Source organism: Pongo pygmaeus, chromosome 4 (assembly GCF_028885625.2).
Source record: "Pongo pygmaeus isolate AG05252 chromosome 4, NHGRI_mPonPyg2-v2.0_pri, whole genome shotgun sequence".
Classification (NCBI taxonomy): domain Eukaryota; kingdom Metazoa; phylum Chordata; class Mammalia; order Primates; family Hominidae; genus Pongo; species Pongo pygmaeus.
This window is the reverse complement of record NC_072377.2, coordinates 137,231,027-137,250,560: the sequence shown is the minus strand read 5'-3', so window position 1 is coordinate 137,250,560 and position 19,534 is coordinate 137,231,027. Positions and strand designations below refer to the sequence as shown.

The window sequence follows — 19,534 nt, the reverse complement described above, 5'->3', positions numbered from 1 at the left end:
GTGGAAGCTGAGGCCATTGTTTTGAGACCTTTTTTCCTTTCTAATATGGGAGTTTAATGCTATAAATTGCCACTGAGTACTTGTTTTAGTGTCATCCCGCAGATTTTGACATACTGTGTTTTCATTTTCATGTAGTTCAAAATACTATTTTACCTGCTGATTTATTCTTTGATACTGGGTTCTTTAGAAATGTGTTATTTAGTTTCCAAATATTTTTAGATTCTCTAGAGATTTTTGGTTATTGGTTTCTAATTTAATCTCAATTTAGAGAACATATTTTGTATGCCTTGAATCTTTTTAAATTTATTAAGACTTGTTTTATGACCCAGAATATAGTTTTTTTGTTGTTGTTGTTTTTTGTTTGTTTTTGTTTTTTTCAAGACAAGGTCTCACCCTGTCACCCAGGCTGGGGTGCAGTGGCACTGTAACGGCTCATTGCAGCCTCAGCCTCCTGGGCTCAAGTGATTCTCTCGCTTCAGCCTTCCCAGTAGCTGAGACTACAGGTGCATCCCACCATGTCTGGCTAATTTTTTTTTTTAATTTAGTTTTAATTTCAATAAGTTTTTGGGGAACAGGTGGTGTTTAGTTACATGAATAAGTTCTTCAGTGGTGATTTCTGAGATTTTGGTGAACCCATCACCCAAGCAGTGTACACTGTACCCAATGTGTAGTCTTTTATCTCTCACTCACCTCCCACTCTTTCCCCTGAGGTCCCAAAGCCCGCTGTATCATTCTTATGCCTTTGCACCCTCCTAGCTTAGCTCCCACTTGTAAGTGAGAACATACGATGTTTGATTTTCCATTCCTGAGTTACTTCACTTAGAATAATAGTCTCTAGTTCCATCCAGGTTGCTGCCAGTGCCATTATTTTGTTCCTTTTTATGCATGCCTGGCTAATTTTTAAAATTTTTTATAGAGATGGGGTCTCACTGTGTTGCCTAGGTGTTGCCTGGCTGGTCTTGAACTCCTGGGCTCAGGTGATTCTCCCACCTCAGCCTCTCAAAGTGCTGGGACTGTAGCAGGAGCCACAGCACCCAGCCCAGAATATAGTTTATTTTATTTATTTATTTATTTATTTATTTATTGTATATTTTGAGACACAGTCTCACTCTGTCACCCTGGCTGGAGTGCAGTGGTGCGATCTTGGCTCACTGCAGCCTTCGCCTCCCAGGTTCAAGCAATTCTTGTGCTTCATCTTCCCGAGTAGCTGGGACTACAGGCGTGCACCACCACACCCAGCTAATTTTTGCATTTTTAGTAGAGGGGGAGATTCACCGTGTTGGCCAGGCTGGTCTCAAACTTCTGACCTCAAGTGATTTGCCCTCCTTGGCCTCCCAAAGTTCTGGGATTACAGGCATGAGCCACCCTGCCTGGCCATAGTTTATTATCTTTAAATAATAGTAATAATAATAAATAATGCCTATCTTTTAAGATTGGGGTAAAGGTTAAATAAGAATGCAAACATAGTGGGGAGGTGCACCTGTAATCCCAGCTATTTAGGAGGCTGAGGCAGGAGGATTCTCTTGAGCCCAGGAGTTTGAGGCTGCAGTGAGCTATGATCGTGCCACTGCTCTCTAGTCTGAGTGACAGGGCAAGACCTCATCTCTTAAAAAAAAAGCATGTAAAGTACGTGGCCTAGCACGTAGCAAATGATCAGTAAGTGACAGCTGTTGTCCTTATAAAGCTTATTTTTTATTTAATAATTTAATGTGTCTATTCTGAAATGCAGTCTATGAGCTCGTGATATTTTCCGCTTCGAGTGCAGTGTTATATTCCTAATAGCAGAGTTTGAAATACTTAGTCAGTTTGAAAAAATTAAGACTTTTTTATTCCCATGTGTAAAAAATGGCTTCTGGTATGATTCATTTATTTTCACGGAAAAGTCTGAAAAGTGTGTTATGATTATTTTCACAAAAAAAAGTCTGAGAAAAGTTGAGGTTAACTGAATAGAGTAGTAATAGTTGAGGAACCGTTTTCATATATGCCATCACATCCAAGGCTATCTTCTCTTACTACACTGTGTCCTGACCAACTACTCCAGCCCTCTGTTTCCCCACATCTACCCTTGGTTTTCTCCAGTTCTTCATCCACAATATAGCCATAGTGATCATGATGTCACTCCTCTGATTGAAAAATCATTCTATGGCTTCATGTTGCTTTTAAGATAAGGTCTAAAAAGTTTAATACCGTCCTTATTATACTGTGTGATTATGGCATTGTCAGTTTCTCTAGCTCTGCCTGCATCCATCTTCCCTTTCCATCTGTGTTTCTTCCATTCTGGTCTCATTTCAGTCCTCAAAATTTCCATTCTTTTTCTTGCCTCTTGCTGTCCACACTGTTCCTATCTGATTCTTACTTGTATTTCAGATCTAAACCTTACCTCTTCTGGAAAGTCCTCCCTGACCCCCTCTCCTTTTTCCCATTGCAATTCCTGTGCCTAGTTGATGTCCCTGACTCCCATCTAGAACTCCCTGTTTCTCATTCTGAATACTCATCATCATGATAAACCCAAGATTATACACATCATAAGATTAAGGATTGTGTTTGTCTTTTCACTCTGTCTCTAGTGCCTAGCACAATGCCAAACTCAGGTGTGTGGTAAATATTTGTTGAATGAATGAATTTGGGTATTTAGAAAGTTGAGATTTTATCTTTAATTACCTGTGATAATTGTATTGTCATCTTTTTGTTAACTCTGTTTCTTACAGCTGTTACTTTAAAACAATTGTTTAAAAACACACTTATTTTAGGATTAAGAAAAAAAGCTATCATTTTACTGATACTTTCTGTGAGATGTCGTGTTGGTCACTTGAAGGAAATTGTCTCTTTGGTTCTTACTATCAATGGCGAGTTTTCTTATCCCCAATTTACCGTTGAGGAGACAGTCTCTAGGTAGATAACTTGTCCAAGGTCAGTGGCTAAAAAGTGGCAGATGTGGTTTGAGACAGGTCTTCCTGCTCTAGAGCCTGTATTCTTTTGCTGTGCTTATACTGCCTTCTCCAGTTTAGTGTCCACAATGAGTACTTTATATACACATGACAAGAAATGTCTCATAATTAGATATATTGGAAGATTTTTGCATTTAGGGCTTGGGATGCTTTTTATTAATTCTTAGGGATATCTCTCATTGACTGCTGTAACAGTACTTTGTGCATGTGGTACAGAGTACACATTGTAATTGTTGATAATAAAGGTGAAACTTGTGCTAGAATAAATTTTGAATCCAGGGGAGAAATTACATCACAGTGGCAAAGGAATTAATTTTAAGAGCTATTGTTCTGTAGCATTAGACTTTAAGAAGTAACTGATTCTCTTCATCATTTTCAGGGACTATTTTTGCATATGGACAAACTGGAACAGGCAAAACTTTTACCATGGAAGGTGTTCGAGCTATTCCTGAACTTAGAGGAATAATTCCCAATTCATTTGCTCACATATTTGGTCATATTGCAAAAGCAGAGGGTGATACAAGGTAAAAGGGAATTCTTTTATTTTCTGATATTGAGAAGTACAAACACAGGAAAGGCACATAGGTATAAATTTTATAAACATGTTTTAAAGCCGTTTTTATGAATATTTCACTCTTTGACTTTTTAAAAATGATGTTTTATAGATTTTTGGTTCGAGTGTCTTATTTGGAAATATATAATGAAGAAGTTCGTGACCTTTTGGGCAAGGATCAGACACAAAGGTTAGAGGTAAGGATAATTGAAATCGGTGGAGTACTTTTTCCAAAGCAATAGAATGTTTACTAAATTAAGGTCCCCCTTCTTTTTTTAAACAAAAGTTGCTTTTTATATTTTAAATAACCTCGTAGATATATAATGTCATACATCTGCAGACATATCTGGGGATAAATTACTGAAGCAGGATTGCTGAGTCAGTTGGTAAATGATTGGTAAATTTGATATTGCTGCATATTTTAATATTTTAAGATGTGAGACATACAGTAAGGAAAAGGTTAATACTGGAATTTTAGTTGGATTGCATCACCAGTAAAATAGAGGAGAATAATGTATGTAGAGTAACATGTAGAACAGCAGTAGCTGCCATTGTAGAATAATATAGAGCATTTGTAGAACAGCAGCCAGCATTACTGAGCTCTTGCAATGTGATATAGGCATTCAGTGCAGTAATTGATGGTTGTTGGTAGTAGTAAATGATTTATTTCATTTAATATTCCCAGCAGTTCAATTTTACTGATGTGGGAACTGAAATTTAGAGGGGTTTCTTGACTTGCTCAAGGTCACATAGCAAGTGAATGGCAGTATCATCTAGGATTAAGAAGGTGGTTCTAGCAGTCTACCATCTTAGCTTGAATTCTGGCTCTGATCTTGAGCAAGTTACTTAATCTCTGTGAGTCTTGATTTGGTCATAAAAATGGAAACAATAATGGTATCCACTTCGTAAGATTATTACCAACACTAACAGATCAAAGTGTTTAAATCAATGCCTGACATAAAACAATAAATATTAGCTTTTTTTTCTTTTTAAGTTTACTGCATAAACTGAGTTTTTGGAGCAGTGTATTACAGTGTTAAGGATTGTTTGTGCTTGTTGGACCTTCATGAAGCCTTATTCTCTGATACCATTTATAGAAACAAATTTCTTTGTTGCTAGTTTTCAACTTTAGTTCTGATTAATTCTGTGCTTTCATGTCCTAAAAAATTTGTTGTGTTATGCAAATTCTAGGAAAAAATCATTTGGAAAGAACATTTCCATTTTTGTACCAGTAATTATAGATCAGATTTATTCTCAGGAACATTCTTGTCAATGGTTCTCAACTCTGTTAGACCCAGTGCTCCTTTTTTTTTTTTTTTTTTTTATTTTAGGAAAGTTTTTTTTTTATTGTTGTTGTAGTTTTTAGGATTTCTTAATGTTCCATTGCTTTAATTTTAATTTGGGGGATTCCTGTTATGCCAGAGAGTTTTGAACCTCCATTGAAGATTGTAATCCCTTTCTTAGAATTTATATATATAATTATACTTTAAGTTCTAGGGTACATGTACACAACGTGCAGGTTTGTTACATATGTATACATGTGCCATGTTGGTCTGCTGCACCCGTTAACTCGTCATTTACATTAGGTATATCTCCTAATGCTATCCCTCCCCATTCCCCCGACCCCACAACAGGCCCCAGTGTGTGATGTTCCCCTTCCTGTGTCCAGGTGTTCTCATTGTTCAGTTCTCACCTATAAGTGAGAACATGTGGTGTTTGGTTTTTTGTCCTTGTGATAGTTTGCTGAGAATGATGTTTTCCATCTTCATCCATGTCCCTACAAAGGACATGAACTCATCATTTTTTATGGCTGCATAGTATTCCATGGTGTATATGTGCCACATTTTCTTAATCCAGTCTATCATTGTTGGACATTTGGGTTGGTTCCAAGTCTTTGCTATTGTGAGTAGTGCCGCAGTAAACATACGTGTGCATGTGTCTTTATAGCAGCATGATTTATATTCCTTTGGGTATATACCCAGTAATGGGATGGCTGGGTCAAATGGTATTTCTAGTTCTAGATCCCTGAGGAATCGCCACACTGACTTCCACAATGATTGAACTAGTTTACACTCCCACCAACAGTGTAAAAGTGTTCCTATTTCTCCACATCCTCCCCAACACCTGTTGTTTCCTGACTTTTTAATGATTGCCATTCTAACTGGTGTGAGATGATATCTCATTGTGGTTTTGATTTGCATTTCTCTGATGACCAGTGATGATGAGCATTTTTTCATGTGTCTGTTGGCTGCGTAAATGTCTTCTTTTGAGAAGTGTCTGTTCATATCCTTCGCCCACTTTTTGATGGGGTTGTTTGTTTTTTTCTTGTAAATTTGTTTGAGTTCTTTGTAGATTCTGGATATTAGCCCTTTGTCAGATGAGTAGATTGCAAAAATGTTCTCCCATTCTGTAGGTTGCCTGTTCACTCTGATGGTAGTTTCTTTTGTTGTGCAGAAGCTCTTTAGTTTAATGAGATCCCATTTGTCAATTTTGGCTTTTGTTGCCATTGCTTTTGGTGTTTTAGACATGAAGTCCTTGCCCATGCCTATGTCCTGAATGGTAATGCCTAGGTTTTCTTCTAGGGTTTTTATGGTTTTAGGTCTAACATTTAAGTCTTTAATCCATCTTGAATTAATTTTTGTATAAGGTGTAAGGAAGGAATCCAGTTTCAGCTTTCTACATATGGCTAGCCAGTTTTCCCAGCACCATTTGTTAAATAGGGAATCCTTTCCCCATTGCTTGTTTTTCTCAGGTTTGTCAAAGATCAGATAGTTGTAAATGTGTGGTATTATTTCTGAGGGCTCTGTTCTGTTCCATTGGTCTGTATCTCTGTTTTGGTACCAGTATCATGCTGTTTTGGTTACTGTAGTCTTGTAGTATAGTTTGAAGTCAGGTAGCGTGATGCCTCCAGTTTTGTTCTTTTGGCTTAGGATTGACTTGGCAATGTGGGCTCTTTTTTGGTTCCATATGAACTTTAAAGTAGTTTTTTCCAATTCTGTGAAGAAAGTCATTGGTAGCTTGATGGGGATGGTATTGAATCTATAAATTACCTTTGGCAGTATGGCCATTTTCACGATATTGATTCTTCCTATCCATGAGCATGGAATGTTCTTCCATTTGTTTGTTTCCTCTTTTATTTCCTTGAGCAGTGGGTTTGTAGTTCTCCTTGAAGAGGTCCTTCACATCCCATCTCCTTTCTAAATAACGTACATTTTGTAATGCTCTTTTGACTGTCCTGATATAAAATTCATATGTGACATTAATAAAATCTACCTATACACATACTTTTAAAAAAATTCGTATACTACCCTACTGTAATATAAAGGAGAATACAAGTAATTAAATATAAATGCTAGTATTTAGGTATGTAAACACTTAGATGTGACCACACTTGATGACATAATAAAATAGTCAGAGGCATATAGAATCATCAAAATTGTAACAGCTACAAATGCAGTGTCAACAGGTATGTTGTATTGTTGATCTAAACCCCTTGATTGGTGTTATTGCCAATGACATGGTCTTTTACAATAGTGACTAGCTCTTGGTAGAGTTTGAAGCAACATAAAGTACAATTCTTCCCTCAGTTTTTCTGTGTTCTCATATTATTGCTATATGGAAAAGCAGTTTGTCTTTATATGTGAAATAAAGTTACATATGACAGACTCAGATATAATTATCTGGGTCTACAAATAATTATAAGTAGTTTTTTTACCATGTGAATATCTGGTAGGACATTCAAAATTGTGTGGGACAGTTCTTCATTGGGTGAGACTGTCCCACTTATTTCAGGATGTTTAGTATTCCTGGTCCCTGCCTATCAATACTACAGTGTCCTCAAGTGAACCAGAAACTCTTGCGCAAATTTCTAAAACATTCTAGGACAAGAGGGTAACTGCTTCCATTGAGATCCATTGTTATAAACTGTGTTTGTCATAGATATTGAATTCCTGTGTTTTTTTTGATAAAAATTCTTTGGTAACATTTCCATCCAGTTTTTTAACTTTCACACATTTGGAATTATATTTTCTTTCTTCATCTTTCATATCTAGTCAGTTATTAGTTGAATACACTTATTAATCGAATTTTGAGTTAATAGCATATTGTGATTGGAAGACCACTAGTTTGCAGACAGATGTCAAGTTTGAAGAATGTCCATTTTCAGTCTGCGGTGAGAATGAACACAAAAACTGAGAGTAGGTGCTTAAAAACTTCCATAGCAACTTGACATTGCCAAGGCATCCAAGTGCATGATTTTTGTATTTTACAAAATTATATTACAAATATATACATCCTTTATCAGACATTTTTTGAGAAGCATTGATATAGACCAGTAATTTTCAAACCTTTTAAAAGGTGTAAAGCATTTCAACACTTTCATCAAACCAAACCTTATGTGGAAGCTCAATGTGTAAAATTCATGAAAGTGCCCTTCTCTTTAGAACTTCTCTGGGCCTGAAGACCCCTAAACTCCTACAGTGGTCCCCTCAATGCCACCATGGACCCTCTAGGGCTTTTCAGAGCAAGGTCTGAAATCCACTGGCTTATAGAGGTCATCACACTTTTTTTATTTTTTACTGCTAATAGAATTAGGGCTTAATTTATATCCCATGACAGATAAAGGATTTTTCCTAATTTGTAAATTTATCTTAACAGTTGTTATAAAAGGCGCATGCACACACACACAACATTGAAAATCAACGACTGGAATGTTAAGTGTCTACCTTTATAACGTTTTCCCCTGGAATTGTTTATCAAATTTTCATTTGTCTTCGATGTCTATGAGGTCATCCTACCCGTGGAATGGCTTATCCCACTGGCAGCCACAGGCCTCTGCCTCAGTTTCACTTTTTATTCTTTTGGTTTGTAGAGGTGACTCTGAGCCTTCCAAAGTGAATCTTGTTTATACAGCGCCACTTGTATTTTAGGTAAATCCATCCTAAATACATTTTTCAAATTTGGTTAAAAATTCTCATAAGGTAATTCACAGAAAGATCAGATTTTAACATTGATACTATAGATCTGATTATTTCCCTCAGTTGCTTGAAATTCTCCAAATTATTCTTAACATAAAGACCAAAAACTATTTTAAACTTGTCTGTCTTCCTATATAACCAGATGTCTCACCTATTTTTCCCTGTTTCCTGCTCTCTCCAGCCACATTGTCTTTTTCGGTTTGTTTGTTATTTTTTTGTAAGTGCCTAGTTTTTTCTTATTTCAGGATTCTTGCACATTTTCTTCTTCTCCTACCTCAACTGACTAACTGCCTCTTTTTTATTTAAAGAAATTTTAGCTTAAACATCATCTTGGGGAATTTTATCCTATCTCCTTCACTAGCTTAGTGTTCTGTACTTTTTCTGTATTTTTCTTCATGTCATCACAATTGAAATAAAATAATTTTTGTGTGTAATTCTTCATTTGTATGTTCTTCCTATAGACATCTCCATGTGTGTAGGAACAGTGTCTATCTTATCACTATATTCCCTCTGTCTAGTAGACTGTCCAACACATAGGAGATAATAAATAATTGTGGAAGAGTTATTGATATAGTATAAAATCTTAATTTTTTTTTAGGTTAAAGAAAGACCTGATGTGGGAGTTTATATCAAAGATTTATCAGCTTATGTGGTAAATAATGCTGATGATATGGATAGAATTATGACGCTAGGCCACAAAAATCGTAAGTATAGTGTGTAATTGTGATTAAGCATCTGTGTGTCAAGTAGGCTGGTTTAGAATCAAATTTGGTATGGCACTTTACCCTGTAGAGACTGGATTTTTTAGGTTTCTTGAAAACCATTCCACTTTGATTATTTACCATGTAGAGAGCATATATGAATGAAAGATACCACAAATCATTTTCCATGCCAAGCAAAATTTTGTTTCTTTTTAGTAGTGCCAATCTATGCAACTCTCATACAACTGTCTCTTGGTAGCTATAATAGTAAAATTGGTAATGTTTATTGAGCTCTTAGTGGAGAGTGCTTGTGCTAAGTGCTTCATAAGGATGCTCTCTTAGTCCTCACAGGAGACTATGAAGACATTAAATTCTTACTTTATGAATGAAGAAAGTGAGACTTAGTTTAAGTAACTTGTCTAAGTGCTACAACTACTAAGTGGTAGAGTGAGTGATCACACCTAAGCCATAGCCACGCACGGTGGCTCATGCCTGTAATCCCAGCAACTCAGGAGGCTGAACTGGGAGGATCGTTTGAGGCCAGGAGTTTGAGACCAGCCTGGACAATAGGGAGCCCCTGTCCTAAAGAAACCCACCTGGAAGAAACCCAAAAAACCTAGGCCAGTAGTCTGCATTAACTAGGCACTGTAATGCTTCCCTTTTGTTGGCAAGAAAAGGAAAACAAAATTTAAATTAAAAAATTGCATTCTTTTTAGTAATTGTGTCACATTTTTAGTCTAAAGAGTAAGAAGCTTCAGCGATATTATACAGATGCCTCAAACCTAGTACTGGTGATGCAGCTAATAGCAATTAGAAATTAGAGGTGAAAAGGCTGGTCACGGTGGCTCATGCCTGTAATCCCAGTACTTTGGGAGGTTGAGGTGGGTGGATCACTTGTTTAAGACCAGCCTGGCCAACATGGTGAAACCCCGTCTCTACTAAAAATACAAAAATTAGCTGGGAGTGGTGGTGGGTGCCTGTAGTCCCAGTTACTCGGGAGGCTGTGGCAGGAGAATCGTTTTAACCAGGAAGGCAGAAGTTGCAGTGAGCCGAGATCATGCCATTGCACTCCAACTTGGGCAACACAGCAACCAAAAAAAAAAGAGAGAGGAAAAAAAAAGAGGGATTAGAGATAAAAGATGAGAAATAGGAAATGAAAAATTTTTATAAGTTTCTATGACTTGACAATAGATCTGTCAAACCCAAGGAAATCAAACAATAAAACTTCAAAAATCAATTACATTCTTATGAACCAATTAATAGAAAAAGACCAAATCTTAATAGAAAAATTAGCAAAAAATATGTATGTTATTCGTAGAAGAACTAAGCGCAGCAATAAGTATGTGAAAGGCTGTTTAACTTCACAACTAATCAGGAAAATGCTAAAACAAGATAGAGATGTTTCACCCATCAGATTAGATGAAGGATGTGTAGGTTGGTGAGAAGAAATGGGCACTGAGGATGGGAATATAAATTGGTGCGGCCTATTTGAAGGGCAATGTTAACAGTATCTGTTGACATTTTAAAATACATTCCTTTTGACTCTGTGTTTCTAATTTTAGACATTCTGGAAAATATTTTTAGATGTAGCAATCTAAATAACCTTCAATAAAACACTGATTACGTAAATGATGGCACAAAAATACCATAGACTGTAATAAAGCTGTTAAAAACAATGAGTTAGGCTGGGTGTGGTGGCTCATGCCTGTAATCCCAACACTCTGGGAGGCCAAGGTGGGCAGATTTCCTGAGCTCAGGAGTTTGAGACCAGCCTGTGCAACATGGCGAAACCTCATCTCAACTAAAAATACAAAAAATCAGCCAGATGTGTGGCTTATGCCTATAATCCCAGCTACTTGGGATGCTCAGGCAGCAGAATTGCTTGAACCTGGGAGGCAGAGGTTGCAGTGAGCCAAGATAGCACCACTGAACTCCAGCCTGGGCAACAGAGGAAGACTCTGTCTCAAAAACAAAACAAAACAACAACAACAACAAAAAACAAGCTGAGCGCGGTGGCTCATGCCTATAATCCCAGCACTCTGGGTGGCTGAGGTGGATGGATCACTTGAGGCCAGGAGTTTGAGACCAGCCTGGCCAACCTGGTGAAACCCCGTCTCTGCTAAAAATACAAAAATTAGCTGGGCGTGGTGGTGCGCACCTGTAATCTCAGCCACTCAGGAGGTTGAGGCCGGAGGATCACTTGAACCTGGGAGGTGGCGGTTGCAGTGAGCCGAGATTGTGCCACTGCACTCCAGCCTGGGTGACAGAGGGAGACCCTGTCTCAAACAAAACAACAAAAAAACCCAGTCAGGTAAATGTGCCTACACAGACCTGGAAGATTTTCAAAGTATGTTTGTCAGTGGGGGGAAAAAAGCAAATTGTAGAACAGTATGTATGTACTGCCTTACCCCATTTATTTATATGTGAAAAATTGTTAAACCATATATTTATTTGGGCAGTGTGTGTGTGTTTGTGTCTACATGTATGTATATAAAATACAAAATGAAAGGACAGATTGTAGTGGTTACCTTTAGAGAAGGAGAAATAAAATTGGGGAAAAGGAATGTTAGGAGCTTTCACTTTATGCTTTCTGTATGCTTCTATTAAAAAAATTTAAATACCAGAAATATGTTAATTATTGGTTATTTAATTAAAAATTTTAACACAAGATTTCATTCATGAATGAAATTAATTTAATTCTCAGGTAGTTTATTGGAGCTTTTGGTCACTTCATTAGAGACTACCCTTTTAATGTTTAAATTCTAAAATCAAAGTTTGCACAGAAAAGTTCTGCATGAATGTATAGTAGGAAGATAATTTTGGCATTGAGTAAAATTAACAATTTTTAAAATACTTTGGAATTTAAGAAAAAAACTAATACCAGTCTATTGTAAAAAAAAGTTTTTTGTTTACACAATATATTCATATATTTACACATATGCAAATACTTTGCATATTTTGAATGGATTTTTTTTTTTTTTTACAGAAGTAGGATTATGTTATGTATTTCTTTCTAACTTGCTTTTATTTTTAATTTATATGTTATGGGCATTTTTCCACGTCTTTAGATCTACCTTATTTTTTTTAATGCTGCACTGAATATTGTTGTATTGTCTAACATATGTGTGCAAGTATTCCTGTGGTTTATATGTTCAAGCTGGAGTGCAGTGGCGCAATCTCAGCTCACTGCAACCTCCACCTCTCGGATTCAAGCGATTCTTGTGCCTCAGCCTCCCAAGTAGCTAAAATTCTCTTTATTATTATTGTTTTTTACTTCCTGCAGCACACCAGCATGCATAATTCTCTTTAGACGGCTAAATCAGCAATAATTTTTCCAATTACTTAATGTGGTTTTTTGGGTGTAAATTAGTTATTTTTTAGGCAGTATTACTTGGGATTGAAATTATTTTTTGCTAAAGTTATGTCTTTAATATGAGAAACCTTACAAATTTGTTTGTTGTCAACAAAGTATAAGAGAAATTTCATGTAGTGGCTAAGTACACACCCATGCCTTTATGGTTTAGCCATGCTCTCTGGCTTTTGATTGTGATAAAATTAAGTATTTTAAACTGTTCAGGATGTTTGATTATTTTTAAAGGCCCTCTCTGTTACACACTTTTAAAGGATTTCCTTTATTTATTAAAGGTTCTGTTGGTGCAACTAATATGAACGAACATAGTTCCCGTTCCCATGCCATCTTTACAATTACTATAGAATGCAGTGAAAAAGGCATTGATGGTAACATGCATGTCAGGATGGGGAAGCTCCATCTTGTAGATCTTGCTGTAAGTAACAGGACACTGCTTAAGGAATAACTTTCTTGTGATCCATTTATTTTATAAATGAATGAAAATTAAAGTGAAAAGGTATGATTTACATATGATTTTTAAGATGTTACTTGTGTATGTTTATTATTTATTATGGAACATTTTAAATGTATATGAAAGTAGATAGAATAGTATAGTGATCCCCCATACACTGATCACCCAACTCCCAACAATCAGCTCATGGCTAATCTTGTTTCATGTACTCTCACCCACTTCTTCCCTACCTATATTATTTTGAAGTGAATTCAGGCATCATATCAGGTTTTTTACTGTTACATTACTTTTTAATAAAACCTTGGGAAGAATATTCTATTTTTAAAAAAATTTTAGCTTTACTTTCATCTCTGTTTATTGCTAGGGTTCAGAAAGACAGGCAAAAACTGGAGCTACTGGACAGCGCCTAAAGGAAGCTACAAAAATCAATCTTTCACTTTCCACCCTTGGTAATGTAATTTCTGCCTTGGTTGATGGAAAAAGCACTCATGTGCCTTATCGTAACTCTAAATTGACTCGTCTTCTTCAGGATTCCTTAGGAGGAAATTCAAAAACCATGATGGTAAGACATAATTGGTGATATAGTTAACATCAGGCAAATTTAAGATTCTAATTTATGCCAATAATTGATATGTATCACATTTTTTAAACTTGATTATTTTACTTTTTTTGACTTGTGGTTGTCCTTTCTGTGGTACACTCATGTGCATTAGCCCATAATAGTGTCCTTTGGAAACTCATGTGGTTGACACTCTCATTTTCAAGAAGGCCAAGGGTGCATATGTGCTTTAAATAGTTTTTGATGTATTTGTAATTGTAGCATTAATTTTAACTCTGTCAAGTGTTAAAATGATTTGTTTCATATTTCTAATTCAATAGTGTGCAAATATTGGGCCAGCAGATTACAATTATGATGAAACTATCAGTACATTACGGTATGCCAATCGTGCTAAGAATATTAAAAATAAAGCTAGAATTAATGAAGATCCGAAGGATGCTTTGCTGCGTCAGTTCCAGAAAGAAATAGAAGAACTGAAAAAGAAGCTTGAAGAAGGTAGCTTTTCCTCAAAATATTAATCTTTATGTTGCCTAAAAATACATTGTTGAACCACTAAGTGTTCTAACAAAAGCCCTCTATTAAACTTTTTTTGAGCCTCTAACATTAGTAGTTAAATGAATATTTCTAGAAGGTGACTTGGTACTTACATACTTTCGCATTTTCATATTAAGCTTAAGTAAAATTACATAATATTTGTGTATGTGGTTTTTTAAAAACATTCCCATGATGTTTTGTAGATTTCATATGACCACTTGTTAAGGAATGAATGTTTATTTGTCTCTGTATAAGAGCAAATTCTGCAATGTATGTATTTAGGTGAAAATGACCAGAATTCTGGCATTGCAATCAATATCAACTCACTATTGTTTGAAGTAAAGAAAGATATTAGACAGTCATGAGTAAACCAAGTTTGCTATAAGGAAAAATGCATTGCATGACCTTTAAAATATCCTTTCATACCTAAATTTGAACATGAGATTGTATTTTGGAAATTCTTTTCTAACAATATCATGCTAGAAAGTTGGAAAATTTGAAGATCTTATTTATGAAAGTGAGACACTTCCCAGTCATTAAGTGATTCCTTGCACCTTAATGCAAGAAACAGATCCTTTCTGATTGGTACAGAGCTCCTTTGCGAACCACGTAAGCAGGGCTTTGGTTTCAAAGCACCTTTGTAGTCTGTGAGGAGACTGACTAGATCAGAGGTGAAATTCAGAGATGCCAGCATCACAAATGTTTAGAGAAGATACTTACTTAGTAAACAAGTAGTTATTGAGGAACAGCAGTAAGAGAACTGTTAGATAATGAAATTTGGTGTTTTAAATGTGACCACTAGGTGGTATTTATAGCCAGTATGTTTTAAAGATTTTTAATTTCTTAGCGATGTTAATGGTGAGTGCATACTTTTATTTTGCTGACTTTATGTTTTACATTTTTTTGTTGTGATAAAATATACACGACATAAAATTTATCATTGTAACCATTGTTAGTTAAGTGTACAGTTAGTGGCATCAAGTATATTCGCATTGTTGTGCAACTGTCACCACTATTCATTTCTAGAACTTTTTCATCATCCCAAACAGAAACGCTGTGCCCATTAAGTAGTAACTTCCTATTCTCTTCTCCCCCTAGTCTCTGGTAACCACTATTCTACTTTCTGTATCTATGAATTTGACTATTCTAGGTACCTCATATAAGTAAAATCATAGAGTGTCTACTTGTGACTGGCTTATTTCACTTAACAGAATGTTGAAGGTTCATCCATGTTGTAGCAAGTGCCTGAATTTTATTCCTTTTTAAAAAATTGTGGTTAAACTTGCACAACATAAAGTTTACCATTTTAACCACATTTAAGTCTACATTTCTGTGGCATTACATTCACATTGTTCTGCAGTTACCATCTTCAGTTTTCTTCTTGCAAAATTGAAACTTTGTACTCATTAAACAGTATGTACCCATTCCTCCCTTCCCCTAGTTCCTGGCCAACAACCATTCTGCTTTGTCTGTGAATTTGACTGCTCTGGGTATCTTACGAAAGTGGAATTGGTGGGGCGTAGTGGCTCACACCTGTAATCCCAGCACTTTGTGAGGCCGAGGCGGGTGGATCAGTTGAGGTCAGGAGTTCGAGACCAGCCTGGCCAACATAGTGAAACCCCATCTTTACTGAAAATACAAAAATTAGCTGGGCATGGTGGCTCTCACCTGTAATCCCAGCTACTTGGGAGGCTGAGTCAGGAGGATCACTTGAACCCAGAAGGTGGAGGTGGCAATGAGCCGAGATTATGCCACTGTACTCCAGCCTGGGTGGCAGAGTGAGACTCCCATCTCAAAAAAAAAAAAAAAAAAAAAAGTGGAATACAGCATCTGTCTTTTTGTGACTGGCTTATTTCATTTAGTATAATGCCTTCAAGGGTCATCCGTGTTGTACAATGTATCAGGATTTCTTTTTAATTCTGAATAACATTCCATTGTGTATATACTACATTTTGTTATCCATTCATCCACCAATGGACAGTTGGGTCCTTCCACCTTTTGGCTATTGTGAATAATGCCACTATGAACATGGGTATACAAATACCTGTTTGAATTCTTGTTTTACCATTTTTTGGGTATGTACCCAGCAACAGAATTGCTGGATTCTATGATAATACTGTTTTTAATACATTTCAGTTTATTTTTGCTCTTATGACATTTCTTTTTATAATCTAGTTAATAGAGTTGATCATATCAACAATAAAAAAGTAGGCAATAGCATTAAAATAATAATTTTTAAACTTAAAAATTATCGTAGGCTATATGCAACTTGCAAACATGATATGGAGAGTTCCTATCTACCCTTCACCCAGCTTCACCTCATGTTAACATCTTTTATAAGCATGCAACAGTTATTGAAACCAGGAAATTTACATTGATAAAGTCTTATTAACTGATCTGTGGACTTTATTCAAATTTGGCCAGTTTTCCTTCCAGTGCCTTTTTTTCCTGGTCCAGGATACAATCCAGGATCACACATTGCATTTATTTGTCATGCTTTCTTTGTTTTTTTTTTTTGTTGTTGTTTTTTATTTTTTGTTTTGAGACGGAGTCTCGCTCTGTTGCCAGGCTGGAGTGCAGTGGCACAATCTCAGCTCACTGCAACCTCTGCCTCCCTATTTGAGCAATTCTCCTGCCTCAGCCTCCTGAGTAGCTGGGACTACAGGCACGTGCCACCACGCCCAGCTAATTTTCATATTTTTAGTAGAGACAGGGTTTCACCATGTTTGCCAGGATGGTCTTTATCCTCTGACCTTGTGATCTGCCCACCTCGGCATCTCAAAGTGCTGGGACTACAGGCGTGAGCCACCATGCCTGGCCATGTCATGCCTTCTTAATGACGATGTCTAGCACACTTGTTCTTCAGTCTAATTCCCCAGTTTTTCTTGATCTTGACATTTTTGAAGAGTACTGGTCATACATTTGTTGAATGTTCATTAATTTGGGTTTGTCTACTTTTCTTTTATAATGACCCTGAAAAGTTTCTCCACTGCAAATCTATTGTTTTATTTTTCCATTCGTAATTAACATGTATCTTGTGGGGGATACTTTGAGACTGCAAAGGTCCTGTTTCTCATCACACTTTCTCCTACTATTTTTAGTATTCTTCAATAGTTCTTGTCTGCAACAATAATCCTGTGGCATTTGCTCAATGTTATTTTCTATTCTCATCATTTCTTCCTTGTTTAGTGTTTAGGATTCTATTGTAAGGAAGAACAGCCCCTTCATTCCCATTTGTTTATTTATTCAAGTATTTATCTTATTTAGATAATGGATTATAATCCAGTATTATCATTATTTATTTTGTTCATTGAATTGTCCCAGCTTTGGCTATTATGAGATCCTTCAGAGTAGTTCCTGTATTCTTTCAGCATGTGCTCATCAGTTTTTTTGAGCATTTGATTACTTTTTGGCACTACAAAAGGTTTTAGGTTTATCTTGTGTCTTCCTTGCCCAACCTTAGAATCATTCACTTCTCTCTGGTCCCTTCTGTAGGAGAATGGTATTTAGAAACCCAGTTTTGGGCACTAGCTATGCTCATGACTACCAAGATGTCATTGTTTCTAAGCCCAAAGAAAAAAATATTTTTCAGAAATTTCTTCTCCCAAGACTCTGTGTTCCTTTCCATCTTGTACTTACAGGTACAATTATTACCTGGTTGTGATTAGAGTATATTTTACTTTTTTCTCCTCTGTTTTATTTTGTTAGACATTTCATATGTAAACAGTGGCATTTAAAAATAGCTAATTTGAAGATGATATAGTGCTAATCTGTTTTATTGGCTTCATCATTCCTTTTTTATTGTTTTTTCTTTAAGTTAATGTGTAGTTAACACTGTCTTTGTGCAAATAAGCACTTCTTTTTTTGAAAATATCTTGTGATACAGTCCTAAAAGTGGGGTCATTGTTACATGACAGTTCTGTGTCTCTTAAAAATACAGATTGAATGAATTATTTGAAATCTTAAACAGGAAGCTGTTTTAGAAGAAATTGTTCCTCAAAAGTGATCACATTTTTAAAAGACTGAATTAGTAACTCTACCACATAATTTATATATATATTTAAAATTATACATAAAGAAATGATTTGAATTTTTTTTTTTTTTTTTGAGACAGAGTCACTCTGTTGTTGAGGCTGGAGTGCAGTGGTGCCATCTCGGCTCACTGCAACCTCTGCCTCCCGGGTTCAAGTGATTCTCCTGCCTCAGCCTCCCAAGTAGCTGGGATTACAGGTGCATGCCACCAAGCCCAGCTAATTTTTGTATTTTTAGTAGAGATGGGGTTTTGCCATGTTGGCCAGGCTGGTCTCAAACTCTTGGCCTCAAGTGATCTGCCTGCCTCAGCCTCTTAAAGTGCTGGGATTACAGGCGTGCGCCACCTTGCCTAGCCAGTATGGTTTGAAATTTTAAGTGGGTCAGAATTTAACTTCTCTTTAGAAACTTTAAAAATAAAGTCTTTTTGGATATCTTATCTGTGTCTGAGATTGGCATATCTATTATACTCTCTAGGAGCATTTAAATAGTATTTAAATTTGTTTTTTGCAGTAACAAAAACCTGAGGAAGAAAGTTGATATAGGTATTTCCTAAATAGCTAATGACTTGGTACAGGACAAAAAACATTGTATTAAATTTCTGTCCAAGGAGAAGAAATATCAGGCTCTGATATCAGTGGGTCAGAGGAAGATGATGATGAAGAGGGTGAGATTGGAGAAGATGGAGAGAAAAGGAAAAAAAGAAGGGGTAAGTTCTGTTTAGTAATCTGATTTGTAGAAATTAGGTGGTTTCACAAGGTGGTAGAGTGCATGACTTTTATTTTGTCGTTATCTGTTTAATATATTAGATAACAATTAGAACAGAAGATGTATGCCATTTACCTGGTTAACTTTGCATTTTTTCTCCTGTATTGATCCGTTTATCGCTGACTTTGAATATATGTTCTTTTTTTTAGAATTTAGAATTGTAAGGCTCTATAATAGTGGGTATGCCATTTTAAAATTTCCTGTAGGTTTTAATTTTATGTAGGGACTTACATCTGTGTTAGGAACCTAAGTTTTTTTGTTTGTTTGTTTGTTTTGAGATGGAGTCTCATTCTGTCGCCCAGACTGGAGTGCAGTGGCGCGATCTCGGCTCACTGCAACCTCCACCTCCCGGGTTGAAGCGATTCTCCTGCCTCAGCCTCCCGAGTAGCTGGGACTATAGGCGAATGCCACCTCACCCGGCTAATTTTTTGTATTTTTAGTAGAGACGGGGTTTCACCGTGTTAGCCAGGCTGGTCTTGATCTCCTGACCTCATGATCCATCTGCTTTGGCCTCCCGAAGTGCTGGGACTACAGGCGTGAGCCACCATGCCTGGCTGGAACCTAAGTATTTTAAGGAAATTAGGATAATGTGGAGTTTTTCCACAAACAAGATTAGTCTTTAAAAGTCATTGAATTTTTAAATAG

The 19,534-nt window shown here is 36.3% G+C and overlaps 1 protein-coding gene across 6 annotated transcripts in view; it reads left to right on the top strand.

Moving 5' to 3' along the window:
- The window catches only part of KIF3A (kinesin family member 3A), a 47,422-nt gene that overhangs the window by 7,921 nt on the left and 19,967 nt on the right, over nucleotides 1–19,534 (top strand). For all 6 annotated transcript variants that reach the window (XM_054487383.2, XM_054487385.2, XM_054487386.2 and 3 more), the window contains exons 3-9: nucleotides 3,328–3,472; nucleotides 3,614–3,698; nucleotides 9,076–9,181; nucleotides 12,824–12,963; nucleotides 13,364–13,561; nucleotides 13,879–14,053; nucleotides 18,732–18,830. In XM_054487383.2, coding sequence (XP_054343358.1) covers nucleotides 3,328–3,472; nucleotides 3,614–3,698; nucleotides 9,076–9,181; nucleotides 12,824–12,963; nucleotides 13,364–13,561; nucleotides 13,879–14,053; nucleotides 18,732–18,830 — 948 coding nt within the window. The remainder of the gene's footprint in view (nucleotides 1–3,327; nucleotides 3,473–3,613; nucleotides 3,699–9,075; nucleotides 9,182–12,823; nucleotides 12,964–13,363; nucleotides 13,562–13,878; nucleotides 14,054–18,731; nucleotides 18,831–19,534) is intronic.